Source organism: Chanodichthys erythropterus, chromosome 11 (assembly GCF_024489055.1).
Source record: "Chanodichthys erythropterus isolate Z2021 chromosome 11, ASM2448905v1, whole genome shotgun sequence".
Taxonomy (NCBI): Eukaryota; Metazoa; Chordata; class Actinopteri; order Cypriniformes; family Xenocyprididae; genus Chanodichthys; species Chanodichthys erythropterus.
Genome location: NC_090231.1, coordinates 20,762,109 through 20,789,531, shown reverse-complemented (window position 1 = coordinate 20,789,531; position 27,423 = coordinate 20,762,109). Strand labels below are relative to the sequence as shown.

The 27,423-nt window shown below is 37.7% G+C and overlaps 1 protein-coding gene across 1 annotated transcript in view; it reads right to left on the bottom strand.

Annotated features, from left to right (window-relative positions):
• Nucleotides 1-27,423, bottom strand: part of si:ch211-186j3.6 (neural-cadherin) — a 330,066-nt gene that overhangs the window by 128,317 nt on the left and 174,326 nt on the right. The window contains exons 8-12 of the mRNA XM_067400604.1: nt 21,919-22,091; nt 17,139-17,307; nt 12,876-13,046; nt 6,910-7,082; nt 1,936-2,103 (exon numbers count right to left, since the gene is read on the bottom strand). Coding sequence (XP_067256705.1) covers nt 1,936-2,103; nt 6,910-7,082; nt 12,876-13,046; nt 17,139-17,307; nt 21,919-22,091 — 854 coding nt within the window. The remainder of the gene's footprint in view (nt 1-1,935; nt 2,104-6,909; nt 7,083-12,875; nt 13,047-17,138; nt 17,308-21,918; nt 22,092-27,423) is intronic.

Genomic DNA, 27,423 nt, shown 5'->3' with positions numbered 1-27,423 from the left:
TATGAAAATTGAATATTATTTTTTAAAAATAGCTATTTTAAATAACAATATTATTGTTTCACCTACTATTCATATATTTAAAATACTATACTATAGAGTACCTATAATGTTCTGTCTATTATTTAAAAAGTTAACTGTGAAGTGTGAATTAACTTGAACAAACAATGAAAAACTGGATTTTTATTAACTAACATTAACAAAGATTAATAAATAATGTAACAAATGTATTGCTCATCATTAGTTCATGTTAGTTACAGTAATACATTAACTAATGTTAAAGGGATAGTTCACCCAAAAATGAAGCAAGACCTTATTTTTGATGAAATCCAAGAGCTGTCTGACTCATCCACAGCAATTTAACCACCACTTTCAAAGTCCAGAAAGGTACTAAAAACATTGTTAAAACAGTCCACCTGGCTGAAGTGGTTTAACCTTAATTTATGAAACGATGAGAATACTTTTTGTGAGCAAAAATAAAACAAAAATAATGACTTTATTCAACAATATCTTCTCTTCTGCTCCTGTGTCAGCATCACACGAATGCGTTGTGCTGCTCATGTGAACAGCTTCAGCCAATGAGTCGGCATTCTGATGTAGAACCTGGAAGCGCTGAACGTAAACGGCGTATGAGAATGACACAGAAGAGAAGATACGGTTGAATAAAGTCATCATTTTTGTTTTGTTTTTGTGCACACAAAGTATTCTATTCGTCGCTTCATAAAATTAAGGTTGGACCACTGTAGTCATGTCGACTATTTTAATGATTTCTTTAATACCTTTCTGGACTTTGAAAGTGGTGGTTAAATTGCTGTCAGACAGCTCTCAGATTTCATCAAAAAATATCTTCATCTGTGTTCCAAAGATGAACGAAGGTCTTACGGGTGTGGAACAACACGAGGGTGAGTAATTAATGAAATAATGTTTGGTTGAACTAACCCTTTAACAAATGAGACCTTATTGTAAAGTGTTACCCAAATAGCATTTAAATGCAAGATCAACTAGAATGAGAACAGAAAGCATAATCAGAGCAGAGCAGTTCTCAATTTTTATATTTATTTATTTATTTTGTCCTTTGTTCCACCTCACCCTATTTATTTAAGCTGCTCTTCATAAAATGCTCATCTGCCTTAATGATGGTCTTAATTGCAATAATATATTCAAGGAAATTCTTTCAGTGCATTTGTAATTGTAACCAAAAAAAAAAAAAAGTCCATAAATTATCCAATGACTCAGTTATTGGCTGATTTCCTAAATAGTGAATGTAATGAAGCAGTGTCCTTAAAATTTGAAGCAGAGAATCAGATGATTCATGGCAGGGATACAGAAACACTGGTTTAAGTGGGGACTAGATGATCCTAGAGCATCTTACCATTAGTTTAAATGGACTATGTGAGTGTGTGTAAGTGTGTGACTCTGCACTTGTGGATGTGTTTTTTGTGACAGGCTGTGTGAAGACTATGTGTGGTCGAGCAGAAAGCACAGACTGTCAGTTGTAACCGCCAGTACATGACAGTAAAGTTGACATTGTCTGGGAACTCAAGCCCCCCAAGGAATACCCACAACCTTATTGTGGGATTAAAACTTATCCACATCCATCATAGCATTCCTTCAATGCACACATGAAAGACATAGTCATTAATGAAGTGCCTCACAGGTGTACCTCAAAGGCCAAAGTAATAAATCACTTAGTAGAAGCTTTATGTTTGTTTTGCTGCCTGCTTTTGGTCCTGCATTCACATTATACTAAGCATTATTGAGATCAATATCTTTTTGTAAAAAAATATCTGTGAAATCACTGAAATACTGAAAAACTTTTTACCCATGACTTTGATCCTGTTATTAATTGAAGTAAAAAGCAGGCATACATCTACATAATTAACATATCTGTAAAACTCTAGTAGATTATAAGTGTTCAGCATTACGTTAAGTACATACCACAACTGGAGTGTCTCTGACAGTGTTTTCAGGTATGATGACCTCGTATTTGTCTGTCTCCCATTGTGGAGGCTGGTTCTTCACATTAGTGATGGTGACTGCCAGCTCGACTGAACTGCTCCGATTCCCTCCATCTGTAGCAATGATCTGCCTGCTGATGTAGGTCCTCTGGAAACAATCAAACACATTAATTTACACATGTCAAATACAGTGGTGTAGTCCTAAAAAAATAAGTGGTGTACTATTACCCAGACCCCCCCCCCCCCCTCAAAAAAAACAACAAACAAAAAACATAAACAGGACAGTAAATGTGTTTTATGTTATTGTTCATTAGTAACAAAATTTTAATTATTAACATTATAAAAATGTAGTCATGAGTTTCACAAACAAACAAAAACAGTAGTCAGGCTGAATAAAAATTTAACAGCAGAAATATAGCTGGTTCCCCGGTAACCTCTGTAAACTCAGTTTTATATTATTTACGCACATGTAAGCGTATCAGTTTGACAGAATTTTCTACTTCAGTGTGCCAAAAGAAGTCAAACTATATCATTTTCCATTATCATAGCATTTGTTATGAAAAATAGCAACCTACACATAGCCTATAGAAACAACAGAACATGTCACAGGTGTAATATAAATCTAGTGAAAATATATTCCCTTAGATTATAAATTGTACAAGTTAGCCAAATTTACCAAAATTACTAAGCTATATTAAAACGATATAAATTCTAGTAAGGGTGGGTCATGAATAGTTTAAAAAGCTCCCTAATAAATGTTGGCGCAAGATGATGTTTGTCCTCTTTTCAGTCTTTTGTTCATTCTGTTCATCAGTCTAGGTCACGTTTGACTTTCTCTATAGCGTTTTAAAGTGTTTAAAGGTCCCGTTCTTCGTGATCCCATGTTTCAAACTTTAGTTAGTGTGTAATGTTGTTGTTAGAGTATAAATAAAATCTGTAAAATTTTAAAGCTCAAAGTTCAATGCCAAGCGAGATATTTTATTTAACAGAAGTCGCCTACATCGAACGGCCAGTTTGGACTACATCCCTCTACTTCCTTCTTTAATGACGTCACTAAAACAGTTTTTTGACTAACCTCCGCCCACAGGAATACACAAAAAAGGGGGCGTGGTCTTGTTGCGCTCCCACGGAGATGAGCAAGAGTTGCGTTTGTAGAGTGTGTTTATCGCCATGTCGTCGAAACAGTCTTATTTTCATCCCGCAGTCCAATCACCTTTGTTTGGCCTTCCCAGGGACGCTGTACTTAGAGATCAATGGTTACAATTTATGTTTAACTCGGTTCCCAAAAATTATAATTGTGGTATCCTTACTGCAATAGTTAATGTTGGACTGCAGTGCACATAATGGCCACAAGAGGGGACTATGTTTATGTATATGGTTTTTTCCGTATGAGGTACTCTTCTGAGTGAGTGCTAACGTTGTACATTTTCTGTCACTGCTTGTGGAGATTAAAGAGTTCAGTCTCTCTGGAATTATTGTCTTTTGTGTTCATTTGGCACAACACCACAATAATCCACATGTAAAACTATGTGCAGCACACGTTATGGTTAGAGGCATGACCTTTCCGGGCAAGGAGTGCTAAGCTGCTGTCGAATCACAACACAGGAACCGCTGGCACAATCAGAACTCCTTACGTATTTCTGAAGGAGGGACTTCATAGAACAAGGAAGTCATCAGCCCGTTTTTATGACAGTGGAAACAGCGGTATACAGATAAGTAAATTATGAAAAATTGAAAAATACTGTGTTTTTTTTACACGCGAAACATGAACACATGTTATATTTCACACTATAAACACAATCAAAGCTTCAAAAAACCACGAAAAACGGGACCTTTAACTCTCAAAAGTATTCAAATGGATCGCATATTTTATCATCAGTGTTGGAATGGAAATCGTATCAAACTTTTGGAGCGTTATATAATTCAGAGAGTAGCCTAGTATGTTTATGATTCCCGCACCACTAATGCATTATAAACAAGGCTTCAGATGCGCTGATGGTCTTTTCAGTTCATAAGGGAATTTAGCGCTTATAAAAGCTCCGAACGCATGACGTAGGCTATATAATTAATTAATAGTCTTATTTACTCACCACAATATTTCTCACGCCGTGTCCATAGCAGTGAGAGAAATGCGCTCAATGCACGGCTCAAAACACCTAGCGGCTTTGATCGGAGATCTCTCACTGCAGCGACTATGAGCGGGAAAAGGTATGACAGAAGTGCTCATGCACCAATTACATCAAAGAATCGCGAGTGTGGCGACCAGGGCGGGCGAGAGCCGTGAGGGAACGGCGCGAGGCCGGTGGCGCGAGTGTTAATGAGCTTCACCCGGGAGGCGCACCGGCCTTGAGTCCCTCACGGAGGAGCTCCGGGAGCATAAAAGGAGGAGCGACTACCGTGGAGGACGAAAGAGGACCAGGCCTGGACTTTATTTTATGTTTTATTATGTTTGTGTGGCCGGCAGACGTCCGTGAGGGTCTGCCGGCATTACTTTCGTTTTGTTTGTTTACTTTATATTAAAGTTTTGTTGAATGTTCGCCGGTTCCCGCCTCCTTCTTCCCACATCTACTAACCTCGTTACATTGGTGCCGAAACCCGGGAGGAAGGAGGGACATGCTGTCGGAGAGCCCTCACTGCGGAGGGGGATCGCGGTGCTGTGGAGTTCGGGCAGCGCGGGAGTGAAGACCGCGAGAGGCTGCCCGAGGCGGTGGTACTGGAGCCTAGTGAAAGGTGGGACGGAGAGCTCGAGGCCGTGCCCCTGGGACGAGGTGGGGTGGCTGCCGTCCAAGAGGGAGCGGAGGAGTCGCCGCCGTTCGCCGTGGGCCGGAGCCTGCTGCCGTCCGCCATAAAGGGGAGGAGCAGGGAACGGGGGACTCGCTGCCGGCTGCCCTCAGTCGGAGGAGCCATCGCCGGCCGCCAGGAGGCGGTCGAGGATCGGGCCGTCCACCGAGCGTCCAGTGCCACCGCATGGCACCGCGAAGAAGAGCCTCTCGGCAGGCTGAGGACCAAGCGGCAGTGTGTCGGGGAACCGGACCAAGAATTTTTTTTTTTCTTTTTCCTCTCTCCCCTCTCTCGTCCTGTCGCTCCCCTTGCTTCCGTCTCCTTTCTCTCGTCTCGTCTGTCCTTACCCCCAGGTGCTGCGGCCGCCGAGACAGGCCCCGGGGGGGAGTAGAGCGCAGTCTCGGGAGTACCCCCCGGCCTGCGAGGGGCGATGGGGGTATGTGGCGACCAGGGCGGGCGAGAGCCGTGAGGGAACGGCGCGAGGCCGGTGGCGCGAGTGTTAATGAGCTTCACCCGGGAGGCGTACCGGCCTTGAGTCCCTCACGGAGGAGCTCCGGGAACATAAAAGGAGGAGCGACTACCGTGGAGGACGAGAGAGGACCAGGCCTGGACTTTATTTTATGTTTTATTATGTTTGTGTGGCCGGCAGACGTCCGCGAGGGTCTGCCGGCATTACTTTCGTTTTGTTTGTTTATTTTATATTAAAGTTTTGTTGAATGTTCGCCGGTTCCCGCCTCCTTCTTCCCATATCTACTAACCTCGTTACAGCGAGTTTACACAACAGCATTGGACACACAGTTAAAGGGGAAGCTAACAGGACAATATTTTATGGACTTTCGAAGAAAAAAAAGTCGTAATACGCAAACAGCCCTGAGAAAAAAGTAAGCATACGGCGTATGCGTGCGTATCGCCCCGACTACACCACTGGTCAAATATGATTTAAAATCAGAAATTTTAAAATATACTAAGATAACAGTGTTCAAATTGGAGCCCAGGGTGAAATATTTGAATAAAAAAAAAGACATCTGACATCCCTAAAAAATGTTGTATAATTTGATAATATTGCTGTTTCAAAGTCACTCATGAGATTAATTGCAGTTTGTTTTATTCTATTGACAGTATTACAAAATACTATATGATGAAATACACAAATCTGCATATAAAATGCACACACAATATTATATTTCTATTTTTTATATATATTTCTCTTCAAGATATCACACTTTTTTCTCACACAGTATTAATGTGAAAATATGCAGCTTTCTTCTTCTTCTTTTTTTTTTTTTAAGAAGTGAGTCCTCCAGAAAGAAAATCAGAATATCCTTGGCAAAAAATGTAAGAAATCCCAGTACTATGACAACAAGGTTAACCTTTAAATGGAACTGTGTCAAGTGTGTCAAAACAACAGATAGACACATAATTGTATTTGTTGTCATCTCACTGCAGATGCATGTGTAAATCAATGTTATTGTGCATTCACTGCATTCTGCTTCGTATAGCAGGCCATCTGCATGTAGGATGATGGGAAATGACAGCTAAACAATTTTCACCCACTCTCTGCAATCACACAAAGAATGTATAGAAATGCTCAAACACAGAGAAACAAAACCTCACCATATACACCAGCCGACACAAGACCTTGGTAGTCATAGCAACAGTTACAAAAGTCTCTTGTCAAAGGTGGTCCGATATCAGTGGCTTTCAAACCTAAACACCTACTCACACACACACACACACAAACACCCCATCAATAATCACTATTAATGCTTAAACAAGTCTTTTGTGAGGTTATTTCAGACATCAACTTTACAGAAACAAGCAGAATCCATAAAAGACCTTGTTACCCCACAATCAATCATCTGAGCAGAGTGATGTGAGAAACTGTTGTGGACCTGCTAAATCATTCACAATGCAGCATCTTAAAACTTCACACAAGAACTATATAATATTCATGATACAAGTTCATTTTTGGATCTCTTCCCACACACCTCAAACTCCTGCCCTCTGAGGGTTTAATGATGAACCATTCTGCTAGAAAGTATTCCTGAGAAAGCTCATGTCTGAAACTTGCTTTTTAAAACTCTTTGACTGCGTGGAGCACCCACACACACTCAGACAGGTAAACTCAAAATCACTTCACCTGGCCAAGCTGGCTGTTTGGAGCAGAACTGACCTGTGAGATGGGCTGGTTTACATAGATCCAGCCAGTGAGTGGATTGACTCGCAGATACTCTGGCTGCTCCTTGGACATGAAGTAAGTGACGGCCGCATTAGTGCTGTAATCATCATCATGTGCAGCCACTCGCAGAAAACTGGTACCGATCATGGTGTCCTCACGCAAGAAGTCTATTAAATGGAAGACTCTGATTATTTAACATGTACTGGAAACACTGTTCTGCAGGTGCAAAGACAAAAGGCATTGATAACTGTATGTTGCATGTTGTATATTTATGTATCTGCCTGCCCTCTAGGGGCAGCAAAAGCGTCATTTACATTTGTCCTATTTAGCAGATTCCTTACACCTGTGGACTATTATCCTGTGCTTAAAGGAAGTCAAGTTGCCACACTTCAGCGGCGGAACTTGAGCAGCCGTCCCGAGATGGAGCTGCACTCTCTTTTGTGATTAGCTCTTTATTCTCCTGTCTAATTTCTCCTACTTATTATTATATAATATCTTGTGTTATGGCAGTGGCTGTAACATAATTGGGGGCTCGTCCGGGATTTGAACCTGGGACCTCTCGCACCCCAAGCGAGAATAATACCCCTAGACATAACACTGTAATATCACCATAACAGCCACTGCCATAACACTGTAATATCAACTGATCCTAAGAAAAAAAAGAAAACTTAAGACACAAAAGCCTGTGTTGCACATAAGAATCCTGGATGTCATGAAAATGCAAGGCACGTGTTTTAGTTTTAAGCTCCTCAGTTGCAATGTATCGAAAGAAATCTGTTCTGAAATGTTTTGAACAGAGAGAATTTTTTAGTGGTTGTTTTGCAATTGACTGTCAAGTCATGCCTCATTTTTGTGTTTGATGTCGACAGATATATATATACACACACACATATATATACACATACATATATATATATATACACACATATATACAGCTATGGAAAAAATTAAGAGACCACTTAACATTGATTTCTGAACTTGGAGTGGTCTCTTAATTTTTTCCATAGCTGTATACATATATATATATATATATATATATATATATATATATATATATATATATATACACACATATATACACAGATATATATATATATATATATGTATATATATATATATATATATATATATATATATATATATATATATATATATATATATATATATATATATATATATGTGTGTGTGTGTATATATGTGTGTGTGTATATATGTGTGTGTATATATATATATATATATATATATATAAATATGTGTCTGTCGACATCAAACACAAAAATGTTTATATATAAATATATATATATATATATATATTAGTACATACATACATACATACATACATACATACATACAGCACTGTGCAAGTCTTAGGCCACCATTAGATGTTGTTTTAGCAATGATATAATGACCATATATAATTATTTCTCAGTCACTTATACAGTATACAAAATACAGTACATTTGTATGGAGTATTAAAAAAAAAAAAAAACGGAAAAAAAAACAAAAACCTTTAAAACAATACAAGGAAAGCGTAACCGTAAACCGTAATTACTAATACAATTCATGAAATTAACTTAAAGGATTAGTTCACTTTTAAATAAACTTTTGCTGATAATTTACTCACCCCCATGTCATCGAAAATGTCCATGTCCTTCTTTCTTCAGTCGAAAAGAAATTAAGGTTTTTGATGAAAACATTTCAGGATTTTTCTCCATGCAATGGGCTTGAATGGGCACCAGACGGTTCAAGGTCCTAAAGACAGTTTCAGTGCAGCTTCAAAGGGCTTTAAACTATACCAGACGATACCAGACGATGAATAAGGGTCTTATCTAGCAAAACAATCAGTCATAAAAAAAAAAAAAAATAAATAAAAAAAAATTACGTTTTATAAGCACAAATGTTCTCCTTGCTCCTTGCTACACAGAGGACGAAATTAGGCAGGTGGAAGAGACTGCTGCGGCGACACACACCTCTCAAGCATCGGGCAGACGAAGATCTAACGAGACGTGGTGGTGCACATGTGGCAAATGCCAACCATAGCCAATATAGCCATCTAGATGCTGCCACGACTGGACCATTTCAATCCCGCCATTAGAATCAGTCGGTGAGTCCCTGTTTCCATCTCGCTGCATTACCGGACAAAATTTCCACCGTTACTGAGCAACAGCATTTTAAGGGGGTCGCACACTGGACGCGAAGCTCAGCGCGGAGCCACGTCTTTAAAATTCGAATGCATTGTTTCCTATGAGTGTACACACCGGCGGCAACATTCGGTGCCTGTCCGCAGTGCCCAGGAAGTTGTTCAAAATCCTGCTGCGCCATGTACATTGTTTACATTAAATGTATATTATATTTCTCTCAAATCGTCGTTAATGTACATACTGACTTCACTCTGTGCTGCAAGATACATTAGTTTTACATTCATAGTTTAACAGCTTGAATAAAGTCTAAAAATTTATAATAAACATAGCCTTTTCTTTCTTTTTGCTTTGTTGTGCCATTTTTACATGTAAACTAACTTCAGTGTGAAATATTAAAGCATATGTAATGTTTCCCTGTTGATGTAAAACACTCCCATTGTGCAGCTCGTCTATCAGGAGTCGAGTCAAAATTGAGCTTGCAAGTATATAATGTGCGCGTCCGGTGTGCGACCCCCTTTAGAGGTGTTTTTGTTCTGATGGAGAAGAGTATGACAGTCTGATAGTACTGACAACACAGGATGGAAGAACCATTAGTTGTTTTACCTTGTTTTTGTAAACGGCGTGTCTCAATCAGCTCCCTAGTTCAGCAGTCAGGGCACTGATCAGGGAATCAGCCACATTCACTTTCATACTGATTCACGACCTAGGGAACTAGGGAGCTGATCGAGACGCAGGGTTAGTATTTGCACGTTCAAGTTGTAAACACAGAATATGTACTTCCACCTATGTCAAGCGTGACCTTTTCAACGTAATTGCGTATTACGTGACGTCACAATTTTTTTTTTAAATGACTGATCGTTTTGCTAGATAAGACCCTTATTCATCGTCTGGTATCGCCTGGTATAGTTTAAAGCCCTTTGAAGCTGCACTGAAACGGTCTTTAGGACCTTGAACCTTTTGGTGCCCATTCAAGCCCATTGCATGGAGAAAAATCCTTCATCAAAAACCTTAATTTCTTTTCGACTCAAGAAAGAAGGACATGGACATCTTGGATGACATGGGGGTGAGTAAATTATAAGCAAACGTTTATTTAAAAGTGAACTAATCCTTTAACTGGTCTCTGTACCTGCTAAAACTACCACAACCATATATCTATAGCCTACTCTGTCTATCTCTTCCTGTCTTCTTCTGTATTTGTATATGTATATACCGGTCACTGGTTTTTTCTTCTTTTTTTGATTGTTATCCCATATGTATAAGTTACTATGTCACATTGTAACTGTCTTTTTGCTTAATAATAAAAAAAGAGAAAAAAAAAGAAAAGAAAAAAACACCTTCAGATGACACATAGCTCATATCTCTGTCACTGTAAGTTACCAAAAACGAAAAAGCGAAACCACACACAAAACACCTAAGCAGTGTGGCTCTCTCGTACTGTATGATGCAACAGACAACTAGTTGTTCAGTCCTGTTCCGTTCACACAGCGCGAATATTCCGAGAATGCGATTGTGAGTCCTGAAAATTTACGGGTATGTGTTCAGTTATAGAATGTGGTTGTCAGGACTCAAATACAGGACTGACAACCGTATTCTGCTACTGTGTGAACGTGGCCATAGTCACGCAATGCTGATGTTGTTAACATTAACAATTTGAGAACAAAGTACAACAATGATAATTTGCATGGTTTGACGTGATCTGAGCTAAGCGATCGTTAGATTTAATCACCATTGGTAGCGTGATTTATTGCTTTTTTTCTCAGCTGGTCAAAAATGGCAGACATGTTACTTACTTGTTCAGATAACATGTTCTGGTGAAAATTCTTTTTTTGTCATACTTCCAAGACGTACTGATTCCGTAGTACAGTATCCACACCAGTGTGGTGACTGACAGCAAACATTAGATTTATCCGCGCTGAGGAGCCGTGCCAATGCACAACCCATGTAAAGATGATATTTCTGCTAATAACTGCACTTGCAGGTTTCAAAGAGAGATGGCAACAAAGAGGCAAAACTTACGGACTGCAGCTTTAAAGAAACAATTCTGTTCAGAATTTTTTTTTTTTTTACACATTTTATGTACATATTTCCTGTTTTTTTCTGTTTGTATCATAATAAAGAGACTGAAAAATAAATATGGATGCTCATTAAAACAATGCTAAAAGAACAAAGCTGGTGGTGGCCTAAGACTTTTGCCAAAGACTACAGAATAACACAAGATGCATCACTCGTATTGTTTTGAATGGGAGAAAGTACAACGTGCAATATGGCGGATTAAGTCCCGCCTTCTAAATAAGAGCTAATCACCGATTGGTAAAGTCATCATGTCACTGCAGCGGCCGTTAGAAGCTCTGGTTCCTATAGAAATAGTCAGACGCTGCCTCCGAAATGAGACACAAGAGATGTGCATTTAGGATTGCACATGCGCATTAGCTTGATCCATTGTGAAAAATACTGTTTTTTTGTCATGATTCAAGTGCTTAGAAACAAAATTTATGAGACAGTTGTTGTTAGATTTCATTGGTGATTTCAAATATGAAATTTAACCGAAAGCTTGGCAAACAGCTTTGGAGAATTTGATGTTTCCCCATTGAAAGTGAGTGGTGTTTCAAAGACGGCCGTAAGGTGAAATGACTTGTCTTAAAGGGACTATACAGGTGCTGGGCATATAATTAGAATATCATCAAAAAGTTGATTTATTTCACTAATTACATTCAAAAAGTGAAACTTGTATATTATATTCATTCATTACACACAGACTAATATATTTCAAATGTTTATTTCTTTTCTTTTTGATGATTATAACTGACAACTAAGGAAAATCCCAAATTCAGTATCTCAGAAAATTAGAATATTACTTAAGACCAGTACAAAGAAAGGATTTTTAGAAAGCTTGGCCAATTGAAAAGTATGAACATGAAAAGTATGAGCATGTACAGCACTCAATACTTAGTTGGGGCTCCTTTTGCCTGAATTACTGCAGCAATGCGGCGTGGCATGGAGTTGATCAGTCTGTGGCACTGCTCAGGTGTTATGAGAGCCCAGGTTGCTCTGATAGTGGCCTTCAGCTCTTCTGCATTGTTGGGTCTGGAATGCGACAGCTGAAACCCATGTCTTGTATACGTCTGTGCGTAGTGGTTCTTGAAGCACTGACTCCAGCTGCAGTCCACTCTTTGTGAATCTCCATTTTTGAATGGGTTTTGTTTCACAATCCTCTCCAGGGTGCATTTATCCCTATTGCTTGCACACTTTTTTCTACCACATCTTTTCCTTCCCTTCACCTATCTATTAATGTGCTTGGACACAGAGCTCTGTCTTGCCCTCCTTGTGCAAGGTCTCAATGGTCGTCTTTTGGAAAACTGTCAAGTCAGCAGTCTTCCCCATGTTTGTGTAGCCTACAGAACTAGACTGAGAGACCATTTAAAGGCCTTTGGAGGTGTTTTGAGTTAATTAGCTGATTAAAGTGTGGCACCAGGTGTCTTCAGTATTGAACCTTTTCACAATATTCTAATATTCTGAGATGCTGAATTTGGGATTTTCCTTAGTTGTCAGTTATAATCATCAAAATTAAAAGAAATAAACATTTGAAATATATCAGTCTGTGTGTAATGAATGAATATAATATACAAGTTTCACTTTCTGAATGGAATTAGTGAAATAAATCAACTTTTTGATGATATTCTAATTATATGACCAGCACCTGCATATACATATATATATATATATCCCACTGCAAAGCACCTGGCTCCTGGCTAGGAAACGTTGTAACATAGAACAACATAGATATTTAATTAAACTGAAAAGAAGTTGATTATTGCTCACATTCGTAGCGCAAGTTCTCAAATTTGGGGCTGTTGTCATTTTCATCAAGGATCAGAATGTTGAGTTGGCAGATGCCTATGAGGGGGTCTGCTGCTTGGTCCGTGGCTGTCACCGTTACTGCATACTCCCTCTGCCTCTCCCGATCAAACTTCATAGCAGTTACAATAACACCTGAAATATTATCTCTGTTACCATGGAGATTCTGTTCACCAGTAGTTAAACAACATTCACCATCACCATTCACCATCAAATAAATATACATTGCAAAACTAATTAATCGCAAAAGTAATTAATAAAGTATTACATAACTAATTAAATGTATATTTTTAATTAATTATGATTAATCACTATTAAAAACAGAGTTTTTTATATTTTATACTGTAATAATTTCAGTTACTCTCCAAATTAATGCACTGTAGAAACAACCTAAAGACAGTATATTTTGAATATTTGTTTAATGGCATCTCTTTTTATGAATGAAGTGTCACTGATAGTATCACTGTTGCAGATATTGAAAAAGATTTTTTTTTTTTTAAACATTAATTATAGACATTCAACATGACAGTATAACAAACAGCTATCAATTTCAACATTTATTAGACTTTAAAAACATAATCTTCACATAAACCCATTATAATATTTACCTGTGGCCAGGTAGGAAATTGTTACATGTACCCTGGGTCAGTGTTCTGTTTAATCATGCACTTACACCTGTTTCCCATCAATGACTCTTTATAAGCTGCACTCACACACACATTGCTGAGTATTGTTTCTGCCTTGTTCTGCCATGTCTAGTCTTTGTTTACATTCCGTTTGTTCCTTGTCACTGCATAGCTATCTGTTTGCTGGTGTTTGACCCACTGTCTGTATGACTACACTCTCCTGTAAATAAAGCCTGCATGTGGATCTCCAAATCTGTTGTCCCACTCCCATCCGTTACAGAAATATACAGAAATTGAATAAAGTTATCAAACACTTTACAGTCTTCACTGCATAAATTATAAATTAAATATAGATTAATCCTTATTAAAGCTACAATTTTCTCTTTTACCTTTGTTCTTTGATCAACATAATGATAGACATTACATGTCTGGTTTACTGGTTTAACCAGATTGGTTAACAAGTTTATTAGGTTGCTGTGACTTTAAGACCTGCCGCTGCCGAGCAGGATGCAGACCTGGGGCCGTATTCACAAAACATTTGATCTTACCACTAGGAGTTCTCCTAAATAGCAGTAAAAGTTCTTAGCTAAGAGTTTTCTCTTAACACCTATTCACCATGCTGCTGAAACAAACTTTTACTAAGGAATAGACTGAAGTCTTAAGCTAAGAGTAAGGGTGGGGTTGACCTCGTTGGTATGGAGTAAACACACAGTGATTGGCTGATTGGGGAGGAGTCAGCGATTTAATCATAGAAATATTGTAGAATGAGGTGTCATGTTTCCATATTAAAATAAAGGTTTTAAAATACAAATGTTGCCCTATTCAAATAAAGATTTTTTAATTGCCATAGTCAAAATAAAATGTTGCCATATTGTTGCCATAAAGGTTTTAAAAAATAGGCTAAGTGTCACTAATTAAACTAGTATATACAGTTAATTGTCTGCCTCTTGGATGTCTGCATCTTAAGATAATGCAGAATTCAAGTGGCAAATTATGTTTTATAAACAAAGTTTGGGAAAAACATTCAAGCGGTCTTTCTAATCAGCACGAGAGATCTCTCCGCCACCCCGCTCCTCACTCTCGGCTGGGGATACGGGGAAAACTTTGGGTTTGGGCTAAATTCCAAGCTCGGAGGCCTTGATCTCCACAGCACACCAGATATATATTTGTATATCATTTGTAAGTTTGAACTCATGAAAACCATTGCCACAGGTAATCAGACAATATTGATTTATTTGTTAAAGATTTATTTTTGGCGTCTCATCATAGATTCAAATCTATAAATCAAAATGTATTGCATTTATGAAGAAAAGGTTCAGCACCTAAGGCTCTGTTGCTACTGTCTCAATGGTGTTCAGTGTCTTTGGGTGGATTAGGACCGTTTGTGATTTGGTCTTAGGGACTTAGGAGTCCTCTTGAATACTCCTAACGTTTCACAGACTTAGGAGCTAGTTTTAGCGCTAAAATACTTTGTGAAATACTCTTAGAGCAAAAAATGAGGACTCCTAAAATTAGGACTGACACGCCCATTATTTTTAAGAGTTTCTCCTAAATCGGCAAGTTAGGAGCTACTTTTAGCCTTAAGATGTTTTGTGAATACAGCCCCTGATGTGCATAACTCTTTAAGTTAATTTAAGACATTATTTAACTCATTTAAGACTGCTCTATGAGGATACTCGACAAAACAACATTTTGACATAATTCTGTGTTGTTTGTTCAAACATGAAAGAGAACTAGATAATGGTGCGCATCTTTCTCTACACATAAGTCGCGTATGTGTCACACAGGCACGACATTCACAGACGCGTTCTCATTTGTCTTGTGGCATTTGAATGGTTTAAAAGCATTTGCGTGAATAAGTGCATGATCATATAATGTAACGCTAACCAAAGTTGATGGAAAAAAATGGATGCTGCGTTAATTACCTTAAATATTTTAACATGTTAAACTGAAAAAATTAATCACATGCGTTAGCGCATAATGTTGATTACACACAGTAAGGCTACATATTCTATTTAATCTTATAAAATAAATAACTAAATGATCTTTTGAAATCAACCAAACAACATTATTTTGATGCTCATGCTGTCTTGTGGGAAATATTCTTTCATTTTTTGTGTTCACAATGTCACATCTCTTTACAGTTCCCCATTTGCATTTGAGAAGTCATTGCAAAAGTGCCTCACGTTTCACCCACTGCAATCCACTCATATTTTCTCTCTTTATTCTCCTCCATAAAAGACACACTGATTGATGTCCAATGAACAGTTACATTTCATAAAACATTCCATTTCTTTAAAAAGGGGGCTTGAGAAGACACATTTAACAACTGTCTTTTCTCTCTATTTGAGAGTTGGCACATTTTGAAAGGCTATGATTAAAGTGAATTAAACTCAAGTTTGAATTCATGAAAATACTTCAAGTCAGAAAGACAGAAAGACAGAGAGAGAGAGAGAGAGAGAGAGAGAGAGAGAGAGAGAGATGATGATGATGATGATGATGATGACGACATTATAAGAGAGTGCTTACTGAGACATAAAAAAAATATTGTGTTAACTAAAACAAGTTCTGTTTCAAATCTTATGACTTCTTAAAAAATTACTAGGGGTGTAATGGTACACGCATTCGTAACGAAAAATGTCGGTACACGTGTACCGACGAATACCGAGTTGCAATTGTTAACCTCCAATAATCACAATAAGCTCTGTGTTTTGTTACTTTCGATAAGAAACAAAGTTTCATCCCTCAAATTCTGTCCATTTTATCATGAAATTCAAACAATAAAGGCCGTTTTGTCGCTCTTTGATGTGGCATGACAGATCATTGTACAGGCATCTCATTTTAAGTGGCAGTGCGAAATGCGATCATCTCTTCCTCTTTAATAGCCTACTAGTTAGAGAATAATATCTAAAGGTATCATCTGAAGGTATGTTAAAAGATACAGTACGTCTTACTGAAGCGCATCTCGTGTAATCGGTCAATCAGTGTTTCAACCGCGGAAAGACATCAATGAAATGTATGTTTAAATAAATCTGTCATGAAAACAAGTTATGAGGGCTACTGTGTAAATGAATATATTTTAACACTGAATCGGAGTAGAAACAGATTCAGAAGTTAATGCAAAAACTGCCGTATATGCAATTTACATGTTTGTATGTTAATTTTTATGTGAGTATGTGTTGATTGTTATATCTAAAAATAAATAGCAACTTAATTTAATTTAAATAAATGCTCCTTATATATAGTTTACAGTATTAGCAGAGATAGTTTTTTCTTCCTAAGAAAAATTGTAATTATAATTGAATTTATTTAAAGACAGAGACACAATTTGTTCAGTAAACCACTGTTTAATAAAAAAGAAAAAAAAAAAATGTTTAGTTTTCTCCCTCCTGCTGTACCGAATCCGTACCAAACCGTGACTTTAATAACGAGGTATTTACCGAACTGTCAATTTTATGTACTGTTACACCCCTACAAATGACATCTGAGGATTTTGAAAGGAATGACAATGGAGTCATCTACTTGCATGCTCTTAGTAAAGTAACTGGGTATACACTGAACCATGAATGAGCTAATTGATTATGTCTGCTTGAATCACTACCTGTTTCTGGTTCAATGCTGAAGGCTGGAACAGTGCTATCTTTATGCATGAAACCATACGTGACTTTTCCATTGGCTCCTTCATCAGCATCATCTGCATGGACCTGCAGCACAAATGTTCCTGCTGGCTTATTTTCCAGAACTGAGGCCTTCTCCTTATACTCTGCACACTGTAGGTGGGGGCGTGGGGGGAAGGGGGTTGGAGACAGATAAACAAAGGGGTAAACCAAATTTAATAAGGTTGTTTACACTTGGTATTAAGATCTCTCTCCCAATGGACCAGATCACAAGGGGCCAGTCGAGATACATTATTGTTTACACCTGGTGGAAATATGTCTCAAATGCATCTCCAGTCAAAATTTGAGAACTGACTTCAAAAGCAGGATCTCTGAGGGCCACTATGAACTACTGTGAACTAGTACCAATAATACCAGTATTAGTAACACTATAAGTAACACACTACTGTGACACACACCAAAAGCGCTCTCTCAGACAGCACGCAAATCCGAATTTAGTTCCCTTTGCACCTGATTGGTCAAATAGAGACATAGTTGTCAAAATGCCCATTATGTGGAGGATTTCACATAAATACAGTCGGTTATGGCTTAAGTGAATTTAAACAGCTTAAACAGTGTGTCGTTACATGTTAAAGTGACAGCAGCCTAAAATACCTGTTTGTGTCATTAATGTTAATCAAACAACAAAAGATGTTAAATAAATGTAGGCCTATACATGTTAAATAAACCTACTATACCTGAAAATGTAGTTTATTTAAATAGTATCTATCTATCTATCTATCTATCTATCTATCTATCTATCTATCTATCTATCTATCTATCTATCTATCTATCTATCTATCTATCTATCTATCTATCTATCTATCTATCTATCTATCTATCTATCTATCTCTCTCTCTCTCTCTCTCTCTCTCTCTCTCTCTCTCTCTCTATATATATATATATATATATATATATATATATATATATAGTTCTAATTAAATAAAATTAATCATTATGTTTTTCGGTCATATTGCTCACTTCTAGTGGATGCTGCTTAAGTGAGAAAGAAAGAAAGAAAGAAAGAAAGAAAGAAAGAAAGAAAGAAAGAAAGAAAGAAAGAAAGTATTGTAGACTGGACACAATGACGGTATGAAGAATGAGAGAGGAGGCGTATTAATCCTTATCTCTTTGGTTCTGTTGAGATTCATCTCTGTTTCATAATTGAAGCGCCCTTGAATCAATTCCATCCCACTGAATCTGTGGAGACGTCTGGAATAAGCCTTGATAATGCAGCCATGCTCCACCACCCACACACCTTCTTCATCCTCACGTGTGTATGAGTGTGCGTAATCACAAAAATAAAGCAAGCACTGCCTCCCCTTCATCATTAGTTTGCTCAGCTTAAGATAGCTGAGGTTAGATGAGACTCTGGGAAAACAAATACAGTAAATAAATGTGTTTAAAACACATGGTGACAATTCCCAAATCAGTCCAACAGCGTCTACTTTGATGGCCACTTCTGACACCTAATTAATAACAAGGGACATGGTCCAGCCTGTGATGGTCTTTCATCCTGCAGCTAGCTAAAACCCGGCCCCTAACTCTGTGTTGTTCAATCAGTAAGGTGAGCGTGAAATCCCATAAGGCTGGAAGTGGAAACAACGAGTGTTGTAGCACTCGCGAGTCCATCTCACAGACCTTCGGAAACCTGGCAATAAAACACATATGCTGTGGGCCTACAAGATAATTTTTTTTTTTAGTCGAGACCCATGGCCACTGATGATCACAAATCCACAGGAACAGTTTGGTATTCCAGAACACAGGTATGATGGGGGAATAGGAAGGAAGTTCAGGTGGGAGTTTTATAAAAAACAACAAAGAACTTCACTTTGTAGTTACAAGCCTTTTCCCCACTTAAAAAGTCATTAAAGGGCATTATATGAAGCTAGAATGGCAGGGAAAACATAAAAAAGAAAGACGCTAAGATAAATAGAAAGCAGGCAAAGAATAGAATGCACACATAAACAGAGTGGGGTTAAAAAATCTGAAGCTGAGCAGTGGCATTGGCAAATTTATTTATTTTGTTCTGAGAAGTCTGGCTCTGAGGTGTTTCAATGGAGCAAGAACTGCCACTTTAGCTTCTCTATGCTGGCTCAAAAAGGGATGTCTTGCGTCTCAGTGGATGCTAATTTACTTCACACCCTGCCAAGAGAAACTCAAACAAAATGCTCCACAGACCTGAAGAGAAGTTTGTAAGTACTAACCATCTGCCCACGGCCAAGCATCTCCTCACCTCACTATGTAGCCTGGGGAGATTAAGACCCTCTAAATATATCCAGTGTTGCACTCAACCCATATTTACTGGAGACATCAAGAAGCATGTATACCCATAATGATTCAGCACATATTTCAAACACCTTAATTAAAACAGTCTTCAGCTGAGCGAGCAGCAGCCCAGGTTGCCCAGCTAATAATATCTCACGAGGAAAAAAAGAAAAAAAAAAAGAAAGGAAAAAAAGTGGGAGCGGATGAAATGGAGAGAGAAGTAAAGAGGCACGAAATATACTGTAGTGTATAGAGTGAATATGCAAGAGAAAAGATAAACACTCTGTTCCAAAACCTACAGAGCAGAAGAGACAGAATTTGAAGGTGTCATAGTTGGGTTCCTGATGCAAAGGTTGCGCATATATGTGTGTGTGTGTGTGTGTGTATGCAAGGTCTAAAACTAACTTTGTGCCACACCTGGCCAGTGACTTAAGGAAATGTACCGGCCATTAAACAGATTTTGCAAAAACATGCAGTTAATCCTTATTGAAGTTACAAAAGTTATTCAGTCAAGAGCAGTGAGTGATTTTTGTCTTTTGTTGTTTGATTAACATTAAAAACGTAGAGAGTAGCAGGATAATAAGGACAGGATTTAAGACTAATGCAAGGATCCAATGTACTTATACACTTACACCTGTTGTCTTTCTCTACTGTTTACTTTCACTTAAGCCATAGCCGACTATGTTTACTAGGATACTCGCAGAGACTGTCATTTTTGACATCGTTTTATGTGAATTTGTCTGTTCAAGCAAAAGAAGATGTGAAAGAGAGCTTATTTGTGCACACATTAAACTTTCCACACATGGCATGAGTAATGAATTGAGTTCCCCTTCACGTCTTCTTGCGCTTTAATATTTACATGGGCAAGGCTTAAACTTTCGTGACGATGCAGCGATGACCTGCGAACTGTCCTGAGCTTCATTCACCGCTGTTCACGTTCATGTTCTCACAACATTGAATTGTTAGAATTCATTAAAATGTTACCAGCCAACCAGGGATTGACAATGTTTCATTTACTCGCCAACACAGACTTTACTTGCATTTGGTACTTGGCGAGTGTTAACTGTAGGTCCTGTGTATGTACAAACCTGATTTCAAAAAAGTTGGGACATTGTACAAATTGTGAATAAAAACAGAATGCAATGATGTGGAAGTTTCAAATTTCAATATTTTATTCAGAATACAAAATAGATGACATATCAGATGGTTAAACTGAGAAAATGTATCATTTTAAGGGAAAAATAAGTTGATTTTAAATTTCATGGCATCAACACATCTCAAAAAAGTTGGGACAAGGCCATGTTTACCACTGTGTGGCATCCCCTCTTCTTTTTATAACAGTCTGCTCAAGTTTAGGAATAGGAATGTTGTCCCATTCTTGTCTAATACAGGCTTCTAGTTGCTCAACTGTCTTAGGTCTTCTTTGTCGCATCTTCCTCTTTATGATGCGTCAAATGTTTTCTATGGGTGAAAGATCTGGACTGCAGGCTGGCCATTTCAGTACCAGGATCCTTCTTCTATGCAGCCATGATGTTGTAACTGATGCAGTATGTGGTCTGGCATTGTCATGTTGGAAAATGCAAGGTCTTCCCTGAAAGAGACGACATCTGGATGGGAGCATATGTTGTTCTAGAACTTGGATATACCTTTCAGCATTGATGGTGCCTTTCCAGATGTGTAAGCTGCCCATGCAACACGCACTCATGCAACCCCATACCATCAGAGATGCAGGCTTCTGAACTGAGCGCTGATAACAACTTGGGTTGTCCTTGTCCTTCTTTAGTCCGGATGACATAGTGTCCCAGTTTTCCAAAAAGAACTTCAAATTTTGATTTGTCTGACCACAGAAAAGTTTTCCACTTTGCCACAGTCCATTTTAAATGAGCCTTGGCCCAGAGAAAACGCTTGCGCTTCTTGATCATATTTAGATATGGCTTCTTTTTTGACCTATAGAGTTTTGACACGGTGGATTGTGTTCACCGACAATGTTTTCTGGAAGTATTCTTGAGCCCATGTTGTGATTTCCATTACATTTACTTATTACACATCTGGATTGCTACCTGTCCCAACTTTTTTGGAATGTGTAGCTTTCATGAAAGCTTTTTTATTTATACATTATTTATTATTCATATCATTAGGATGGAGGAAGATGTTGTATATAAATATAGAAGACATATATACAATAAATAATAATGCTATATGAATGGATGATATTTTCAGTATAAGTATAGTATTGCTAAAATATTATTTCAATGTTAACTTAAAAAATTGTATGACTGCGACAGACAGACAGACAGACAGACAGACAGACAGACAGACAGATAGACAGATAGATAGATAGATAGATAGATAGATAGATAGATAGATAGATAGATAGATAGATAGATAGATAGATAGATAGATAGATAGATAGATAGATAGATAGATAGATAGATAGATAATTAATATACATAGTACCTTTTCAAACACAGGCTTGTTGTTGTTTACATCATCAACTCCAACAATGACCTGGGCAATGGTGGAGAGTGACTGCGGCCCACCGGAGGCGTTATCATCTGTTGCTGTTACGTTCAGGATGTACTTTACTCCCTGAAGTCTGGGAGGTGGGCTGGAGCGCAGACGGATCAGTCCTGTGTGGGGTGACAGTCAAACATTTATAGCAACATTTAATTGGCCATTACCCTCACCTAAATCCCACTCAAACACCATTCAACCTCACTAGCAACTGATTCCTTGTTAGTTCGACACAGTATTAATACTATCTCATATAAATAGATAAAATGTGTTTATTAGGGAGTCAGATAAGCCAGATCTGAGCTGCATTCTTTGCACGCAATGCTGCATTTCACATGCTATTATTGACACTCGTTTTATATAGTATGTGAAATAAAATCACGTAAATGCTATGAAACTTGATGAATAAAAATGGACCATTGAAGACTAATCTCTCTGCGCTCATTCATAATGCAGATAGGCTATATCTGACCTTTAAGGCAGTGATGAGTATATTTGCCATTCCTGAGGTTTGTACTATGCAAAAATCCTGTATATATTGTATGTTTTTATGGATGAATATATGTGTTGTTGTGAATGTGCCAGGGAAAACGTTATGCTTCATACATTGTGTCTTATCTGCAGAGACAGCCGGAGTCAGCTACTACGTGACCCTCCGCGGTACACCATACAGCACCATCTCTTTCTGGAGAGCGCATTAGACTCTGCTGCATTCAGCTCTGCATTCATAATCTAAAGAGCTAGATGACTGCTATCTCCAGCTAGCAGCAAAGGGACATTAAAGAAACCAACACGTCAACTGACACAGACTTGGCAGGAGGGAAATCACATGTACTCTAGTTTCTTGAATTGATTTTAATGCATAACACTAGTCCTTTTGTGGCACAACTCAGGGGAAAAAGAACATGTAATCAATTCTAATTCAGTCTGAACACCCCTAGTCGCACTACCTCCCCATCCAAATGGTAGTGAGGGCTGAAATGAGTGTGTCTGTGTGTGTATTTTGTGCCATGAGGATTCTTGTCACAGGTTTTAACTCTATTCTCTCGACAGTTGTATCAACTACAGGCTATGAGACCCACAGGCTAATATGTTGAAACTCTACTAACGTTTTTTTTTTTTTTAAACCAATGTTTCAAACCATACAGATGAATTACTACAATACGCATCACCGCCAATGATTTTATAATTGAACAGAAATATTATCATAAAAGAAATATACACAGAATTAAATAAAGTTCTAGAGCCAGTTCTATAAATATTGACAAACTGGCAGCTTAAGTAACATAAATTTCAGTAATGATCCGTGTGTGATTTATCTGTCCTTGAGCTGGAAGTGTCTATTATGATTAGTATGTAGTACACTGGAGGAGTCTAGAACAGGACGCAGATGAAAGAGGCAGCCAGCACATATCAGTGCACATCAAACATAGAGATGTTGTTTCTCCAGGGGCATGACAAGCAAATGTCTCCATAGATGAGGGTGAAGGGTATGCCACTGGCCCTCTCTTTATGCCAGTTTACATCATTGTCATGCCCGCTGTGAGCAAGAGCAAACCACATACCCAAAATGTGGACTTTTCTTGCACTCTGAAAATAATAAATAAATAAAAAGTTCAAAATAAATCCTTGTTTGAACACCTTAACCTACCATTAGCCATAATAAAATAAAATTTTATTAATACATACTTAAAAAAAAAACCCAATCGCATTACGCAATACAGGCTCATTGGAAAAAACGTGCCTCTACCTATATTTTTTTGCAAAAATCTAAACAAATAACACATACATACAAATCACTGCTGTTTTTAGCTGAAATAAACAGATTATCAATTGATAAAGACTTATTTTTGTGCAAAATACTATGTCATGACCTTATAACACATTTACCACAGTGCATCATTTGACAACTAATACATTTTGATGTTTTTTGTCACATAATCAGCTCCATATGGCTTTTCTGATATAGTATACTTGCTCAGTAGCTTACCTGTTACAGCATTGCACTTGTGATACAGAGTGCTTGGATACTTACGTAACATGAGTCACGTTAAAAGAAATCAAAGACTTGTAGAAGCCCTTAAATTGGATTGTTTGTTCCTGCAAATGTATTTTTACAGCACACCTGCTTTTGTTAACACTATTGGGTATGTTTAAGGTTCAGTGTAGGTGGTTCATTATTTTCAAATGCAATAGAGCATTAACCTTTTAGCACCACACACACCAAACATTTAATTTCCCAAATGCAGTGATACATACAACAATCAATGAAATAAAGCATTGCCAGATACACGTTCATCTGTTTTGGGTAAAACATCGCCACGGGCACACGTTTCCATTGAGCCTGGGTTGGCATTACCCATTTAAATAACAAAAAATAATGCTTAACTGTTAATACTTTACTGTCTACTTTGACCCGCCCTCAAACACTGTAGCTAGTTTGTGTTGTATACTTTGTATACACTTCCAAAGGATGAGGATGTGTCGGTGTTCAATACATTATTTTGTGTTTTATATTGTGTAGTTCTCCAGCTAACCAGCTATCTAACTTTTGTCTATCTTACTGAAATACTTCTGCTAATCAGCTGTGGCTCACTATTACCTAAAACTGTGTCTATTAATGCAGATTGTCTGTCGTTCTTACTACTTTGAGTAATGATAAAGGATGGGGCAAGATTTGTTTTACAAACTTTAATGTTACATCAGTCATTCACATTAGCGCTTGGCTAATGTATGCACCATTATTGATACAGATAATAATAGAGTTCACACATGTGCACCTCAATAAATTAGAAATATATACACAGTTTTGTTGATTGGCATTCATTGGTTAATGCTGATGTAGAAGAATTACAGTTGCAATATGTCAATGTACGACGAACGGAGTAGTGTAGCAGTGAGAAATGTCCTGTTCAAGTCGTCCTTGCGATGGAGGTTCGGGTTGAATAACTAGCTCTTCCAATGTTTCGGCATCAGACTCACACTTGAATTGATATGATAAAATCAACACCACCATTACTGTCCTTACAACATGTACAATCGCTGAGGACTGAGGAAGCCTCCGGAGCTGAAGTTCAGTTACGGTAATAGGTGTTTGGGTAGACCCATCACAGCAAACTGGGTCATCTGACCAATCAGAACAGAGTAGAATCTTGGAAAAGAGCGGTTTAGAGAGACTGAATCTTCAGACGAGTAGTTTGAGAATCTTTGAAAAATGTGGTGATGTGCAATAATATTATGAGTTTTTTTTTTTTTTTTTTTTTTTTTACCTTTGATGCATATAATCCTGTTGTAGGAGACCTCCAAAACAAAATTAGGAACCTTTAAAATAGCATATAGGAGCACTTTAATTACACAATTTATCAGCTTTTGTTCAATGTTAACAGCTTGTCAGCCAAATATCTTTTCTGGCAGTCTTTTCTTTTTTGCAATGCATTTCTCCATTGCCAGGCATTAGAATGATGGAACCTTGTTTAACGCAAGGCCTTTTAGCAGCACAAATAACTAAGGGAAAATCAAAACACTACAAATAACAGAGGAAAATAAAAAAACGCTTGACAGGTGCTGTGTGCTGCCGATGATCTGGCTGATTATCAGTGTAAACACTCTGACACCGTGTCGGTAAATACTTCCTTCGTGGACCGGATGCGGTCTTTGTATTTATGTCTTTAATACAAAAGGCCTGATCATCTTATTGACTCTGCTGTTTGAATCCTTAAAGGGGTATTAAATCAAGCAGCGCACATTCCTCTGTGAGTTACAGTAAATTAACAACGAGTACCAAGCGCCTAGGCCCTGCTTCTCCCCAACAAAAACAACCTAATGGAGGAGAGGCTCTAATGAATGATAGGGGGAATTTCAGGAGAGACAGAGATCTGACGAGCCGCAGAAGGGGTAATAAAGGAACGCTTTGATCTTTAGAATAGAGAATGGAGAGAATATGCAGGGAAGGGAATCGACAGAGACACTCTTCAAGGAAGCGCGGTGCTTCCAATGAAGCGGTACATGTTTGAATCACATGAATGGAGCACTAAATTGAAGCACTGTGAATGTAAGCAGCAAACATATTTTGCGAGAAGGACAAGTGAAGTCCATATCTTAGGACTGATCTTCTTCAATCAAAATGCAATTCATCAAAACATATCTAGCTCTTTCAAAGTTAAGGAGTGTGCGGCAATTAAGTCATGGGCTATTTAGCAAATACTGTTACTTTGAGGAGTTAGTAAATTTGTATTTAGTTGACAATAAATATTATATTTACTAAACCATCACTACATTTCTTCAGAACTGCGGGAGATAAACAGACATTACATTTTCATATTAGTTAATATAAATGTGCGCCAACACCAAGTGAAAAGCTCTGTAATCATCAAGGGACTCAAAGTGTTTGATCTGTACACACATGGTTCCTATAAAGTACAGACCGACAAACAAAAAAAAGACTACTTATCGTTGGTGGCTACTTTCTTGACTAATTATTGCGACTTTATATCAGAATTATGATTTAATTTATCTTGTTTTCTTGACATTTCCTAAGAATTACCTCTTTTTTTTTTTTTGGAACAATTTAGACAAAAGAAACACTTTACAATAATTATCTCTTGATATTTACACAGAGGCTAATTTTGTATTTGTGAAAGTAGGAATGACTTGCTTGTTTTAGTGATGACTTTAAAAAGAAAATATGATTCATGGCAATCATGCGTGGCTACTTTTCAACTTATTTGAAATGTAAATGATACAGTAAAGTTTGTACTATTGGTTCAATATAAAGAACTTCAAATCATGGAGGATCTAAATCATTTCATGTACTTGACTGCCCAAACACATGTTGCTGTTGATTTCACTTGCACTCTCCGTCATTCTGGATTTCACTGTTTACCAGATGTTCATACTAAAAGCATTGTGTCTTCAATAAACCTTAAGGATCCTTCAGATTAGAGTCATCTTTTTTCTAGTCGGAATGCAAAACGTATATGCTTAACCCCACCTCAACCACCTGTACAAAAATTCTACATTTCTATCTTCAGTATACTTTTCATTCTACAAAAACAAAATCCTTATTTTGTTATCAGAGTGTATATCAGTGTGTATACATATATGTGCAGCAATGCACACATGCTTGCATATTCCCTAGTGGAAAAACCTTAAGTCCAACAAAAGTTTGAGTATGGCATGTTCCACTCTCATGTCTCTTTCTAATGTTGTCTCTAATAAAGGGTTAAAAAGCCCATACATTAAAGACTTATTGGGCATCTAAATTATATCTAAGCTAAAAGAAGGATAACGAGTTCTGTTTGAATAGCTGCCTTGCTGTGATCATCCTAGTGTGAAAGTACATTTAAATATTAATTATTAAATTATTATTATTAATAGTTAAACTACTAATGTACAATATGATGCAATGCAATGCAATGTAAAGAGTTTGAAAGAAACCACTAAATTAAG